The following is a 15313-nucleotide window of genomic DNA, read 5'->3' as shown; positions in this document are numbered from 1 at the left end:
ATGTCTCGGTAACCTCTTCACTAGTTTCTCCTAAACTTGGCACAATTGTTGGCTTCGATAAATCAGTAAATACTGAAGTTGCTTTATTCAAACTCAATGGGCGTGGCACCCCACACTTTGACCACACACTATGTTTGAAATAGGGGTAAATCGCCCCTGCTTACCATGTAACGGTAGTTTTCGGAAAAGTGAAGAAACTATATTTAATACGTGCGCCGGGTATTTCACGTTGGGCTTCACCCGAACTTAGANAAAATCGGACAATAATCACGCCTACCTCCCATATAACGGTAGCTGGCGGAAATACGAAATCTGCGATATTTTAGTAACTTCTCAAGCATATTCACACAAAACTTATGTTGCAATGATTTTTAGGAAATAAGAATATTATATGTAATATTACATTTATGTTATATTATACATTTTTGGAAAATGGGGGAAGCCCCGACAACTTATGATTACGTACGTATTTATGTATATATGTAGTATGTCTCGGTAACCTCTTCACTAGTTTCTCCTAAACTTGGCACAATTGTTGGCTTCGATAAATCAGTAAATACTGAAGTTGCTTTATTCAAACTCAATGGGCGTGGCACCCCACACTTTGACCACACACTATGTTTGAAATAGGGGTAAATCGCCCCTGCTTACCATGTAACGGTAGTTTTCGGAAAAGTGAAGAAACTATATTTAATACGTGCGCCGGGTATTTCACGTTGGGCTTCACCCGAACTTAGAGTTTTTCTACTTCTTTTTAATTAAAATCAGTGACAAGTCCGGCGTACCATTTACCGCAATAGTGTTTTCAAAGGAATCTTATTACGAAATAGTGCCAGCACATAAACAGCATAAAACATAAGAAATACTATTGAAGTGGGCACGAAATGAACGGCATTTTTGAGCGGCTAAGCGGCATTCCTGAATGGCGCCGCTCATTGAGAGGCCTAGGCCTAACAGACGTTTTGCACCTCAAAATTTTGACATTAATGAACAGAGCTTATCCATCACCAGAATAACTTGTACTAATGCCGATTTTGTTTCTACCGAAAAATGCAACCTTCTCTTTGCTCTCTACGCACAAACACTAAGAAGAGGGCGATGAGAAGGAAACATNCTTTTCTACTTCTTTTTAATTAAAATCAGTGACAAGTCCGGCGTACCATTTACCGCAATAGTGTTTTCAAAGGAATCTTATTACGAAATAATGCCAGCACAGACTAAGGCCGAGGCCACACATTGAGCGGCAAAGCGGCGAGCGACTTAAAATTAAAACATAAGAAATACTATTGAAGTGGGCACGAAATGAACGGAATTTTTGAGCGGCTAAGCGGCATTTCTGAATGGCGCCGCTCATTAAGAGGCCTCGGCCTAACAGAGACGTTTTGCACCTCAAAATTTTGACATTAATGAACAGAGCTTATCCATCACCAGAATAACTTGTACTAATGCCGATTTTGTTTCTACCGAAAAATGCAACCTTCTCTTTGCTCTCTACGCACAAACACTAAGAAGAGGGCGATGAGAAGGAAACATTTTTCGTAAATAGACACGAAAAAGCCCTAAGTTTTACTAAAGTTTACCAACTTTTTAGTTGAGAGCCTGTTAACAAGTAGAGGATTTGATGCTGGATTCTTATGTACTATTAGGTGGTTCATAACGTGTCGCATTGTCGTATGTCGTAAAATTTTTAACGGCTAAATAAATAGGGGACTTGAAGCCACAACCAACTATTTTTCAGCGGTGTGAAATTTCATAGCGAATCCCTTAAAAATAGTTTTAGCCGTTTAAAGTTTATGACATCCAACAATACGAGAGTATACAACTCCTATATGTTTTAGGAATAGAGTGTGGAGTCTTCCAAAAACCACTAAGTGAAAAAAATTTACTTACGTTGTCTCGCTAGTTTAAGCCGTACATTAGCCCAAAGCTTGAAAGCGTAATAAAGTAGNATTTAAAGTTTATGACATCCAACAATACGAGAGTATACAACACCTTCTGAACTCCCTATATGTTTTAGGAATAGAGTGTGGAGTCTTCCAAAAACCACTAAGTGAAAAAAATTTACTTACGTTGTCTTGCTAGTTTAAGCCGTACATTAGCCCAAAGCTTGAAAGCGTAATAAAGTAGGAAGACTACAGCATGCTCCAACAACCAGATCCCAAACACATATTCGATTTTCTCTAAACTCGATTTGAAGGTACCCAAACCGAAATATATTCTGTAAATAACAAATTTTATTTTTAAATTTAAGATTACAATTTTGCTTTATTATGAAAATACTGACCTGCCTTCAGCTAAATAATCATACAAAACGCCGTTTATAAACAAAACCAACAATATTGAGATGAATATGTGATAAATGGTGCGCATGTGGTCCACTTCCAGCAACGCTGTCAGATACGATTCTCGCACAGCGAACACTTTTTCGGGCAGTGGACGTGGCTGTTTTTTATGTTTGGTCGGCAATTTATTTTGTGTGTTTTCCGTTTGCTCTGAGTAAATTTTTTGGGAGCTAATTTGGACATGGTTAGATACGTCTGCGGCTGAGATGCGATTACTCCATGTGTTGTCGCTCTGTGATTTTGCGAAACCTTTAAATTCATTCACTCTAAGTTCTTGCTGTCGCAGCTCCTGTACCACGCCTTCGATCTCTTCATTCATTCGTTTTTTGAAGTCTTTAAGCAAAATGTTTTGTAAACTTTGTAAGCGATCACGTAGATAGTTGCGTTCTAAGTAGTCGGAATTTCCACTTGTGTGATCTAAGTTAAATTAAAGCAAACATTTGATTACTTGTTTCTTCATTGTATGTATTTACTAAGAATTTTTATGATGGGATCTCTTCTGATAAGGTTTTACTCAATATGAGAGATTTTTTTTACTCTCTCATAATTGAGGGATGGAAAATTCTTGCTGGACTTCGATGAACAGTACTATTGTTATAGATTATAGAGCAATAGAAAATTTTTTCAGCTCTTTTCAGTCTTTAAAATTCGCAACACGAATGCCATTTGAGTCGGTCTTGCCTTTACATCCTAAAATTTGACGTATTTTGGCATTCACGTGCTCAGAACCATAGTTAAATAATAGTTGTGTCTAATGCAGTGGTGCACAGCGTCGACTGAGCTACCAATACCAACACAACATTTTTGACTTAGTATGTGTTCACTAGCGACCCTCCAGTAGTGCTGGAGTCAATCGCTACTTTGGAACCGCTACTGCGCCGACTTCTAGGCAAGTAGGTACTCTATTAAACCGTGGTAGTGCACATGGTAGTGCAGAGTCAAACCAGTCGGAAGCAGAATAGCGACAAAATACGACAGAGGGAGCCCATAAATCACGCAAGTGACTACTTTAGTAACTCCCAGTAGTGCAAAGAGAGCTGATGGTGATTACCACCTAGGACATTTCCTTGTAAAAGTAATCGCTGAAATACGCTGCAAGTAGTCGGTCGGTAATTGACGGAGTTTACCAGGTAGCTACCGATTCATCAGTCCTGTAGTCACTCCCCCGTACTGCAGGGGAACGTAAACTAATTCGCTGCTAGTGTGGCAACAGTTCGCTAGCTACGCACACACGACTTGTATGTGAAAGCCGAGTAGCTCCCGGAGACTCCCGTGTGCATCACTGATGTAGGTACACAAAGCACGCTGGCTTCATTCATATATTGTTTGGTAGCGGCAGAACTGAAATGCGAAATTACCCCGTAGCGAATGTCATGCATTAGTCACTTCAGAGTCTTATAAGGAAAAGTTACGTCTTAAATGACTTTGGGCTTCTTTTGTATGGAAGTCGTTCATGATTTTTTCATGTAAATGGTAATTTCGTCGTTGATGTCATCTGCATGACTTGGTCATGCAGTGATCTTTAATGACATTCAAGCGACAGTATCTTGCAATGGACTTTTTATAAGCGACCGCTGCAAGACATTGTCTGTTATAAGTCTTTGATAGGACTACACCTGCATGACACTAGTGTCATTGTCAGCTATATGTCGTTTAGGATTCACAGCAAGTGCGACGATGTCACTAAATCCTCATTAGTGACGATGTCACCCGTGACCATTTTCGCTACTGGGTAGTTCGTACATACATACATATGTACATGCGTGCAGTCAAACATACATAAATATGTATGCATGTACATATGTATGTACATATGTATGTAGGTACGCGTATGCATGCGCGTTCAAGATGTTTATGCTATCGCTTTTTACAGCCGTCATACGTCACTTTCTTTCTTTTTTCCCCTTCTCTATACTATATCTTCCTTCTTACTCATGTAACATTTTCAGTTTTAAAAATTTCACTCTCCATTTTTGCGATACCGCCGCCTAAGAAGTTTCACTTCAAAAAATTGTTTTATTATCTCTATCTTTATTATCTTATCTTTCTCGTCACATTAGATCTTAAATCAGAAAAATGCAATTTAACCCAAAGTGCGACGTCGAGTACTCTCCTAGTTAACAATAAATAAACAAATATTTGGTTGGCGAACTTTTGCTGCCTCCCCTCTAATTTGTTTTGTGCGTGCTGATGGCGGAAGTACACTCGGAGGTTTGCCATTGCCTGCTCCTTGTGTGTTTATCTCTTCAAGAAAATTTTCAGCAAAAGCCAAGTACTTTTCAAATAACAGAAATAAAGAAAAACATTTCTTGTGATTTTTCTTGCGAGCTGGAAGCTAAGCTTAAGCTGGGAAATTTTAAAATGTTCAAATTCCATCACTGGCATATACTAGTTTGTCGGGATGTACCTTGATATGATTACCAACAGCTTCCATCAAAATGTATGGCTTGACTCCTAAACGTAAATTTACTATTCAGCACAGTATATACAGTAATAAACCTTTTTGAGTACTCCTCGGTGGTAAAATCTGATCAGGGTTGATAATGAGAAGGAGCATGAATTTTGCCGATTCAGACTTGCGCACAAATTTACTGTGGTATGAAAGGGAGCAACAACCGTACTATGGCAGAGTGGCACAGGTAATTTTGTAAAAAACACTTCTTATGATTATAAGAGATAATTGCTATTTATTTTGCAATATTCCGATATCCAGCGTGTAGCCAGAGGCAGTGTCATGTGAGCCTCACTAAAATCTACTCATCACGTTGGAGCAGCTCCGGGTAATGGACCATTGAATGTGCTGGCTGAACTTATGACCACCATAACCTTCGGAGTCTCCAAGTAATTGCGTAGCCTGAGTTTCTATACTTTGATGTTGAGTATTTTTGAGGAGCTCCGGGTAATGGTCGCTCAAACTTGGGTGTGCTTAATGAGCTCTCTGGGCGGATGCGCTGGCAGGTTTTGCAGTCTATATAACTATGCAAACCTCGTTTTGTTTTGGAATAAAGACTTATATATATTCGGAAATTTAGAATTTTGCCTGATAAATTGACAAAATTCGCGTTTTTCATAAAAATATAATCTTACAATGGATATTTTATTGATTTTAAACTTACATTTATGAAAACTCTGTTCAGTGTTATAATTACGATTTGAGTTTCCAGTTTAAAGAAATACATGCAATAATTATGTACTTTACTATTGATAGTATTATTAATTAAGCATTGATATTATATTTAACCTACATTTTGTTCATAAATAACACAATTATATATATTTTATCCTCGGATAGAACTTTTTCTAGTCATGAGGCGAAATTCCCCACAGTAAGTACTCCTCGGGGACCATTTGGTGAAAAACTGCGAAAAGGTTAATTACTGTATATACTGTGCTATTCAGTACTACGATGCATTTTTGTGTGTAAAATTTTGTTATGATCCAATTTGCGTTGGTGATGCGTATCAATAACTTGATGCATTCATTTAGCAACTCTAAACTATTGCGCATCATCGACTTCTTTGTTAATGAATATATGCCTTTGTACCTAAGCAATTCAACTGACGTTTGGAAAGTTTACGAATTGGTGACTGATTTTTAGCAATACGTACATGCATACATACATATGTATATATCGCACACCGTCTTCAAAAGAGGCACAACTCAAAATTTGGAATTTTTGAAGTCATGCGCTAAAAATGTACACAGGGCTTTTATTTACCTTTCAGCAGCAGCTGGAGCAAAGTTTTGTCTTGCCCATATGATTATCATGTGCTAAGAAATAGTTTTCCCCGGTAATTTTGAGTTGTGCCTCTTTTGAAGACGGTGTGCGATATACATATACATGGTACATCATCTGGGCTCATCTTTTATTACCGCACAAAAATTGAAAACTATCTGCTTTTGACAGTTATCCGTATTCTTCATGTCGTTACACTTTGAGAAGGTCGCGAATTGCTGAGTACAAAATTTATGTAAATCAGATTAAGTTAAATTATTCTCCGGAAATATGTGCAGTACTGTCTGAAATATGTGTAAGCAATTCGGCTACGGCTATCAAACCATATTTTCGCTTATGCGCTAAAGATTAGTGTTTACAAAAATTATATATAAATATGGATTTAACTGTAAAAAGCAGGGAAAATATTTCATTTAAAAAGGCAAAATGTAATAGCGGATTAGACAGGAGAGGCACTAAAATTCCGAAAAAGCTAGAAAAAAACGGAAATGAAAACTGAAAAATAGCAATAAAAAGCATATATTTTAGAAATTTTATTCATTTTTTAACCGACTTCCAAAAAAGGAGGAGGTTATCAGTTCGTCGGAATATTTTTTTTTTTTTTTTTTTGTTATGTATGTTACCGCATAACTTTGGACCGCGTCAACCGATTTCGATAATTCTTTTTGCATCGGAAAGGTAGTGTCTCAGAGGTGGTACCATACTAATCTCGTTAAGATCCGATCAGCGGACCATGAGATATATATATATATATTTTTTTTTTTATATGGAAGTTGAAGTCGGTTTTTTTTTTGTTAAAAATTACTAGTATTTTATAAGTAAAACGAGAAAAATTTTTGAACTAATAATTTCATTATGAAAAATTTGTGCCTTGAATTTTTGATTGAGTATTTTCTTCTTTCGAGCTTTTAACTCATGAAACCTTACTCTCTACAGTGACAGTCACATTTACTACAAGACGCATCTTGAAGATTTCGGGCAGCCTTTACATTCTACTGTTATCGCGAAGGAAAGCCTTAAATGTACAGATGTACATATGCGTGTAAGTATATACTAAAAGTGCGCTCAACATGAGCTGGTACACGTGGTTCCTAATTTAAATATGGCGTTATTTTATATTGAAAATGAGTTAAATATTAAGGCGTTGCGACACTTACGACACCCTAATAAATTCTTTGGTATTGAAAAAAAAAATTCTGGTCATATTCATCGCAGCACTGTACGAGCGGCGGTTTGAGTACTTTCGCGCTTTTGTACCGAGTTGATCAGATTTGTAGTCGTTGTGTATTTTAAACAAGTAATGTACAATAAACTATAGTATTTATTAGCGGCTGTAAAGATTACCACTATATTAGTTGTTGCTTTATTGATTTATTAGCAAATACGGATTATCGCTACTGGCTGTATTTATTTAAGGGCACACCAATTCTAAAACCATATTAAATTATGTTGGAGAACATATGTACATATGCATCATGGATCCACGACAGATCAGAAAAAGTTCGACTTTTAAAGAAATTGGAATTTTAGTGTACATGCATATATACACTTACGAGCATAGCAGGGGTATTCTCGAAGTCTTGTAGAGTCCTCGGTGCACGGATTGCATGGTTTGCCGAGCTGTCCCATAAGAAAACCGGTTTTTACTTCGATGCTTCGACTTTGAGAATACGCCTAATGTTTGTTTTTGAGGAATAGGGAAAACTAGTGGCATATCCAGATAATTCATACTTTTGAACAAGTTTCGAATTTTGTTGTTGCTTATTTTGCAAAATATTATATAAATATAAATTTTATTTTAAACAAAACATTATGAATTCAATAAATTACATTGTAAGTAGTTTTCGCAACTTTTTTGGTTAAGCTATTTGTGATAGATTATTGTTCTTCAGTGGATTTTAATATAGTAAACTGAATAAAAAAATCATATAATCCGTATCTGAGAATAAAAAAATATATAAAAAAATTTGTTGCTGCTTACATATAGGTATTTAGTTACATACATATATGTATTTATATATTCTCTACCCATGTGTAAATCTCTATTTTTCTATCAACGATTTAATTTGGAAGATCACACTTTTGGACTTATTCGGTTCTGCCGGGAAGTCACTGGTATGTGCATACTTATTAAGATTCGGAAAACATACAACTCAAAGTAAGCACTTTAAAACGCCTTCAAAGTTCACATGTTTATATATTGATGTAAGAGAAGTTAAGATTTGCATTTGAATTTCACGAACCACTAATGGAAAAAATCATTCGCATTCTTTGGATGCGATTACATTTCGTTTACAAAAATTTCCAGTGCCAACGATCTTCTTACCTTTCTCTAATTGATCATTTCTCGACGAACTATTTTGCTCATTCCGGAAACATTTTATTTTTTCTTCCGCCATTTTTTTTTGTCAAATAACTTGCTTTTCTTTAGTTTCACATTCAGGAAAGCACGCAAATCTACGCAATACCTAGCCAACTATTGTTGTCAACGACAGAGGCGCAATCGAAACTAAATTCCTTTATATTTCTGTTACCGTATTCTGTCTTGATGTTTAGCAGACGAATGATGTGCGCGTATTGATGAGCCGTCCACGCTTTCATTAAACTTTATATGTACATATTAGGTATGTTCATTTTTCAGCTTTTTCCGATCCCGGAATTTTCGGGATGTCGTTATCACAATCCCGGGATCATGGGATTAGTCCCGGGATTTAGATATTCATTACTTTTCAACAACTTAAATAGAAAGAATTGTTTCTATATTGTTTGAGAAGCTCTCCTACCATAAAGTAAAGAATAAGTAAATGGGTTTGAAACCTACTTTTTTATTAAAAGTGGCGTTTTAATTTTTTCTCTGACGTAAGGATTTATTTTAAAGAACTTTGTAATTATATATATGATATGATTGATTCCAAAAACTATTAAAAAATTCAACGCAATGTAGAATAAAAATATGGGTACCAAATGTAAGAGGAAACTTCTTTAGGATTTAAAATTTTTAAATTTTTTGGATCCACAAGGACGAGTAGGTAATTTTTAAGGATAAAGTTAGAATGACGAAATTCGAGGATCTTATCGAGTTTATATAAGTCCTTAACATATCGCACACCTAGATCTAAAGTGAGCTAACTACGATACTTTCGATAACTTTCGATACGATATGATACCATATCGATATTTTTGCCATTCGATACCGATACTTTTTGTTCGATAGTTTTCAAACGATATATTTTGGAATCGAGTACCAGAACCCTTGTATCGTATCGAATCGTAAATGTACATTACATTAGTGTTACTACGTTTATGCGACAGAATTCATGAATTCTTCATTTCATGAATTTAAAAATGGGCCCGGTTATGCATAGTTCGCAAATTTATGAAATAAAGTGCCTTGAAAAAGTGGCAATGCACTAGGGTTGTGGCTTTTTCGGCCTCCTTTTGAATTTGCAAATGTCGTTGGTACCAGGCAATGAACCATATTATATTTAAATTGGTTATAATATATTTTCAGTTTATTCTATTTCAATTTATTTAATATTTCAACGATTCCACATAACTTTTCCAGTGTTTTAAATCCGGGTTATGCCACTTAAGCTTTTTAAAAACATCATAACCCTAAAAACATCATAACCCTAGTAAACAGCTGTTTGTGGAACGTGGCGTTGCCGGACTTGCGCTTCATGAATTTTAGCCTTAGCTATTGTTCCATCTCTTGCAAATCTATGTCGTACTATAACCTTACTTACTTTGGAATTTATATGTAAAGCAATATGGATATATTTTGCGCTTTAAACCGCAGAAATGTGCACTATCTTAGGTTGGAATGTGGCGCGCCTTCAGTGAAGCACTTACTAAAGTGCAAAGTGTTAATTCTTTAATAGAAAATGAGACCAATATTCATATTTAATTTTTTTTTGTTTTGTATCGATATTTTGAATATCGAGTATTTTTATTATGATATTAATGGGTATATATTTTTACAGCGATACTTTAAATTAGTGCTATATCGCTAGAGCAAACTGAAAATTCATGGAGGGAAATGTAACTGCTTGTGCATTGTACAGATTCAGCGCAACTAATACAAAAACTGGTATAACAGTAGTTTTTTAGTTAATGTATATAATCACGAAGAAAAGTCCTAAGAATTGATTTATGCTAAAATTTAGCCATACATTTATTTTTTTAGTTGATCGCACTTTAGATCTAGGTGTGCCATATAATTTTTTCAAAAACAAATATTGCGAAATTTGATGGATACAATTTTAAAACTTACCAGTCCTTCTGCACCAAAAACTTGATTCTACAGGAATTCCTCCTTAATTTGGTACCCATTCTTCTTCTCTAAGCACATTTCTTTGAATTTTTCAAATCATTTTTCAATTACTGACGTCAGACTGAAAAACTAATGGCCTTATTCATAAAAAATAAAGTAGGTTTAAAGAGCTTTATAAATTGACGTTTTCATACATTTTTCAATTTATAAACCTTTTATAAAGCTACTTTATTTTTTATGAATAAGGCCATAAAAATACAATTTTACTATATTTGGCCCATGGTTTCGCGAATATATTGATATTTGATATCAATTGATATTGGGCTAGACTTTTATAAAAAAGGAGTTTCTGTTATTGCCATCAGTGCAAATTACATATCCCGAAAATACCGGGATTATTTGCCAATAATCCCGGAATTCCGGGATTAACATTTCTAGTACATATGTACATGTCCAGTATAAAGTGAGCATATTGGTCACTTCTGCTCTGATTGCTGCTAGTGCTTATGAACACCACTCTTATCTCTTGGCGTGGTGCGAGCGCCACTCTCTGCTTCTATAAAAAGTAAGTTATTGGACTGAAAACCTAGTACTTTTATGACGTTATCGGGGCGATTAGGCAAGTGCAAGTACAATCGGCTTAGCAAAGTACAAAACAATCAAAAGTCATCCGTATTGATGTGCAAATATATACATATGTATATGTCTGTATGTTTGTACTCGTAAAGTTATACAATCAGATTTATGTATATGTTTTGTGCGACTGATCAAGAACTTATCATGAATTCTCACCGTATTAAATTAGACTGATTAAAGTATAGCGGTAAAGTCGAGAGGCGGGCAAGTTTTCCGATAGATGGGTCCAGGGTTCGATGCCTTTCGCGAACATGAAATATGTAGCGAGGTAAGGAGAAAACTTGCGATGCGATTAGTAATGCCAATCATATGCTACCCTGAGCTTGTGTACAGTAAAATGAGTTCTCTATCGGCTGATAAAATTGATGTACCCTTCAGCCATGTTACACGATATGTGTTTATTAGGCTGTGAAATATCTAACTATCTCAAAGGTCCACAAACTTGTTTTTCTTGAAGACCCATTTCAAAACTTTACTGGTTTCGGTGGACCCAATGCTGCTACATGTCTAACATATTCCTAAAGCACGTAAAAAATGTGAAGATTTGATCTAACGATGAAAATTTGCATCGCGGGTGGGAGCTAAATTCGGAGTGGCAAAAAAAATAAAATATTTTCTTGTGTTCTGTTTTGTAAAGTAATGTGATTGTGTGACACACTTGCAAGTTTAAAAAAAACAGAGCTCGTAAAGCCTTCAAAGTACTCTCTCGCTCTGAGGATATTTTTAAGAGCACCCTGATTGCTGGCGTTATTAACAGTACCAGGTTGACTGAGCTTTGCCTGGAGTACATATAATTTTTAAAGTTTTCATTTGATTTGGATAGCTTTATAAAAATATTTTGGAAATAAAAAAAACTTGGATTTCGATATCTATCAGGTAAATTTCTCACTGCCAAATTTAGGTGACAACCCTATCCTGAAATACGCTGGAATGAATGGTACATATCTTGAGCGTATACATATGTACTGTGTATACTTAAAAAAACATGCTGATTGAAATGAACAAAATAAAAATTTTTATTATAAGATGCGTGGCATCCCTGATGGAAAATACTCTCTCACCAAAGTTCTCAACAATACCTTTCATTTGATATCCATATTGCGATGTTTTAAATAAATTGTGTAGAATCGAAAATAAGTGGCAACCTACCCTATTATCCTAAGGGATAACATTTTATATATAGGGAAAGCATTGTTTAAGAACCTTTTCTTGGTACCCATGAATAGTAATATTTTACCTTTTTTCCACAAAAAATTAAATAAATATGCGATTCAAATTAGGTGGCAACCCTAAAAATATTTTTGAATTAGGTATCTTCAAAAACCTTCCAATTGATACCCATATTATGATGTTGTAATTAATTTGTAAATAATTTCGAATAGGCGGCAGCCTTATACGAGTCTTCTCGGAGATAGCCCCTATTCAGATAACCTTCAAATCCAAAACATTATCTGTGTACAAAATTTTATCAAAATCGTTTCCGTTTCCTCACTTATTGGGCTCACTCATGAATTTGCATGTGGCGTATTTGTAAAATAGTTTATTGCATGATAAAAACATTACAAGGTAAAATCATTGGGAGGCAGTCTGACGTTTGCCAGCAATATAATTTTCAAATTCGAACTCAAGCTCACACACACATTCTCATTTTTAATCTCAAACAACAACAATTGTGAACAATTTCATTTTTTTATTTTCAATTTTATATGATTTTAAAATGTTTGCAAACGTCAGAAAAAAATTATGGCCGATGAATTGAGAGAATGATTTTACCTTCTAATGTTTTTATCATGATTTATTGTGTTGCTGGCGTCATTTTTATTTTTGTCACTCACATTTTTAAAACACAAAACTTGAAACAACAAAACCGCGAAGCTTTTTACGCCAATCTTGAAATTCGAAACTGACACTGGAGAAAATACCGATTTAAAAAAATCGAGGACAAACAACCAAGCAAGCAAGAAGCACAACAAGTGTTCCACCGTCTCATCCTCTTCAAGGCAGGATGGGCAAATGGAGGTGTAATTTACGCCTATCTCAGTCAGGTGTTTTTGCTCCGTGAAGTTACCAGTCAGCAGGCCAACAAGTTCAATGCAGTCACGTCTGCTCAGTGAGAGCAAAAAACTAGATTGACCATCTGAGATTGAAGGCAACATGCTTCCCCTCGATGCCTTCCCGTCATTGCTGTGCGAAGGATTCACCCAGTTTCTGATGGTGGCTTCGATTGCCGAAGTGTAGAGTCCTATAACTGCTTGCGGTTCGAGGATCGCCTGGTCTAAGTCAACTGTGGCTAAATCTTCAGATGTCTTATTACCAGGTTTACCAATATAATTTAGCCCACACTTGCATTGGCGAACTAGTTTGGAAATACTTGGACTGAGGGCTGGCCAATGCCTTATGTTCAGCTTAGCTGTCACTGCAAACACGTAAACTTCTTCCCCTCTACCTATTTTGCACCACGTAGTCCATGGCTTTGAGGATTGCAGATACCTCAGCCTGGAAGACCGAAGCATATTCTCCAAAAGAAAAGTTAAGCCCATCCCCATTAACTTCGAAAAAGACCCCAGATCCTTACCCAGAGTCAGTTTTGGAGGTATCAGTTAAGATTCGCCCCACTCAGTGTTATACCAACATCCGTTTATTTTTAGTTTGTAGGTGGTCTTTAAGGCTTCCCCACGTATAAAGACACAAAGTGACGCTAAGTGCAGCAATGCGTCAAGAGCACTGTATGTACACCACTCAAAAAAATTAAAATTAAATTAAAGAGGCTATGAAGCAACCATTTTGGTTCTTTACTATCGAAGATAAATTTTCGTGGAGATGTAAAGAATCGATACCTACTCATATCGATACGTTTAGCTATGAAGGTATTCCTTATGAATTTAATAATTAAAATTAATTTTTTTTGTCATAAATTAACTATTATCTGGGAATCCTTAACTCCAAAACTATGTGTTTATTGAAGAATACTATTAAACGCACACCATTCATTGGAAAAGATTAAAAGAAAGTTAATCTCGTTTAAGAAGAAACAACTTGCTCATAAAATATTTCTGAGAAAAAGTCTTCTTTTGTTGTACTTCCTAGAAATAGAAATTTTTCAAAGAATTTAGTGCAGTGAAAATGTACTATTATGCACAAAAATTATTAACCAACGATTTAAACTCGACAGTTTTAAAAATTTCTTCTTCCCAGCAAACCAAAGTTCCCGAAATCTTTAGGAGTATCTCATTTCTGTAACGATTTTTTTATGAATCTTCAAAGAAAATTTTATGAAGTGGTTGACACGAACTCGTAAGGAAATTTCTGTACGAAAAATAAAGAAAATACTGAAAAAATTCTGGAAGAAATTCTTCTCTTCCCTGCAAACCAAAGTTCTCGAAATCTTAACGAAATCTCTAGGAGTATCTCAGTTTTGTAGTAAACACAGTTTTTAACGTTAGAGAAATTTGGATTTCTGCATTAGATAACTATGGTAATTCTCTAATCGTTATCGAGCCGATGACGAAGTTAGAGAACTACATTAGAATTCGATTAGATAAACAACGCAAATTCAAATAAATGTAAATAAGCAATATTACAAATGAATGAATTATAAATTATTTTTAAGTTCAAATAATTCATTATTAAGTGGGTTTTGCCATAGCTAATTAAAAGTGAAATCAGTATTTCTTGAACTCCCCTATTGCCTTCAGTCTCCCCGCGGACTTAGCAGCAAGGCTCTTTGCCGCAAGGTCGATAGCCGTTATGTTGAGAATTTTTTCCAGTGCTGCCGTTGGAGTTGTTCCCAGTGCTCCTGTTGTACATAATAGAGAGAGGCGTTGAATACTTCCATTGCCTTGAGATAAGTGCTCCTTTCTATCGTAGTCCACCACACCAGAGCGCCATAGAGTAATATTGGTCTCACTATTGGTCTCACTGTGTAGCACCAATGCATTAGGGCAGGGGATAGGCCTCAAGTAATACCTAGTATCTTTTTGCATGCGTAGAGGGCATTACTCACTTCTGTCGCTCGCTTCTGTTCGCTCTGTCCTTCACATTGTACCTCCACAGCAGTTTGCAGTCCAGGATTACTCCAAGGTACTTAGTTTACAGGGAAGATAAAAAAAAAGTTCAGTAATAAACAATCTGGTTTGGATAACTGTCATTTCGAGTAAACATTCATGGTATTAAAATTCTTATTCAAAGCAAAATTATGAATGGAAGTAGCAGAGAGTAACGTGTTTCTAACATATAGTATTTTGGTATAAAAATAAAATGTAGTTATCCATTTTAACATGAGTGTAAACATTAACCCTTATAATATTATTGTACATAGACAGGAGC

The 15313-nt window shown here is 35.6% G+C and overlaps 1 protein-coding gene across 1 annotated transcript; it reads right to left on the bottom strand.

Moving 5' to 3' along the window:
* Positions 1-2046: 2046 nt before the first annotated feature.
* On the bottom strand, positions 2047-8647 carry LOC108373973 (sterol O-acyltransferase 1-like). The gene is made up of 3 exons (XM_017629919.1): positions 8405-8647; positions 2285-2759; positions 2047-2218 (listed from the first exon to the last, which is right to left on the bottom strand). The coding sequence occupies exons 1-3, from the start codon at positions 8475-8477 to the stop codon at positions 2062-2064; spliced, it is 705 nt and encodes a 234-aa protein (XP_017485408.1). The 5' UTR covers positions 8478-8647; the 3' UTR covers positions 2047-2061.
* Positions 8648-15313: the final 6666 nt, after the last annotated feature.

This window comes from Rhagoletis zephyria, unplaced genomic scaffold (genome assembly GCF_001687245.7).
Source record: "Rhagoletis zephyria isolate East Lansing unplaced genomic scaffold, Rhagoletis_zephyria_1.1 Rzeph_scaffold_07195, whole genome shotgun sequence".
Taxonomy (NCBI): domain Eukaryota; kingdom Metazoa; phylum Arthropoda; class Insecta; order Diptera; family Tephritidae; genus Rhagoletis; species Rhagoletis zephyria.
This window is presented reverse-complemented; position numbering and strand designations above follow the sequence as displayed.

Coding starts and splice junctions, on each gene's coding strand:
- LOC108373973 (XM_017629919.1), bottom strand. CDS start 8,477: ATGGCGGAAGAAAAAATAAAATGTTTCCGGAATGAGCAAAATAGTTCG. Junction 2,760..8,404: donor AAATGATCAATTAGAGAAAG/GTAAGAAGATCG, acceptor AATTTAACTTAG/ATCACACAAGTGGAAATTCC. Junction 2,219..2,284: donor GATTATTTAGCTGAAGGCAG/GTCAGTATTTTC, acceptor TGTTATTTACAG/AATATATTTCGGTTTGGGTA.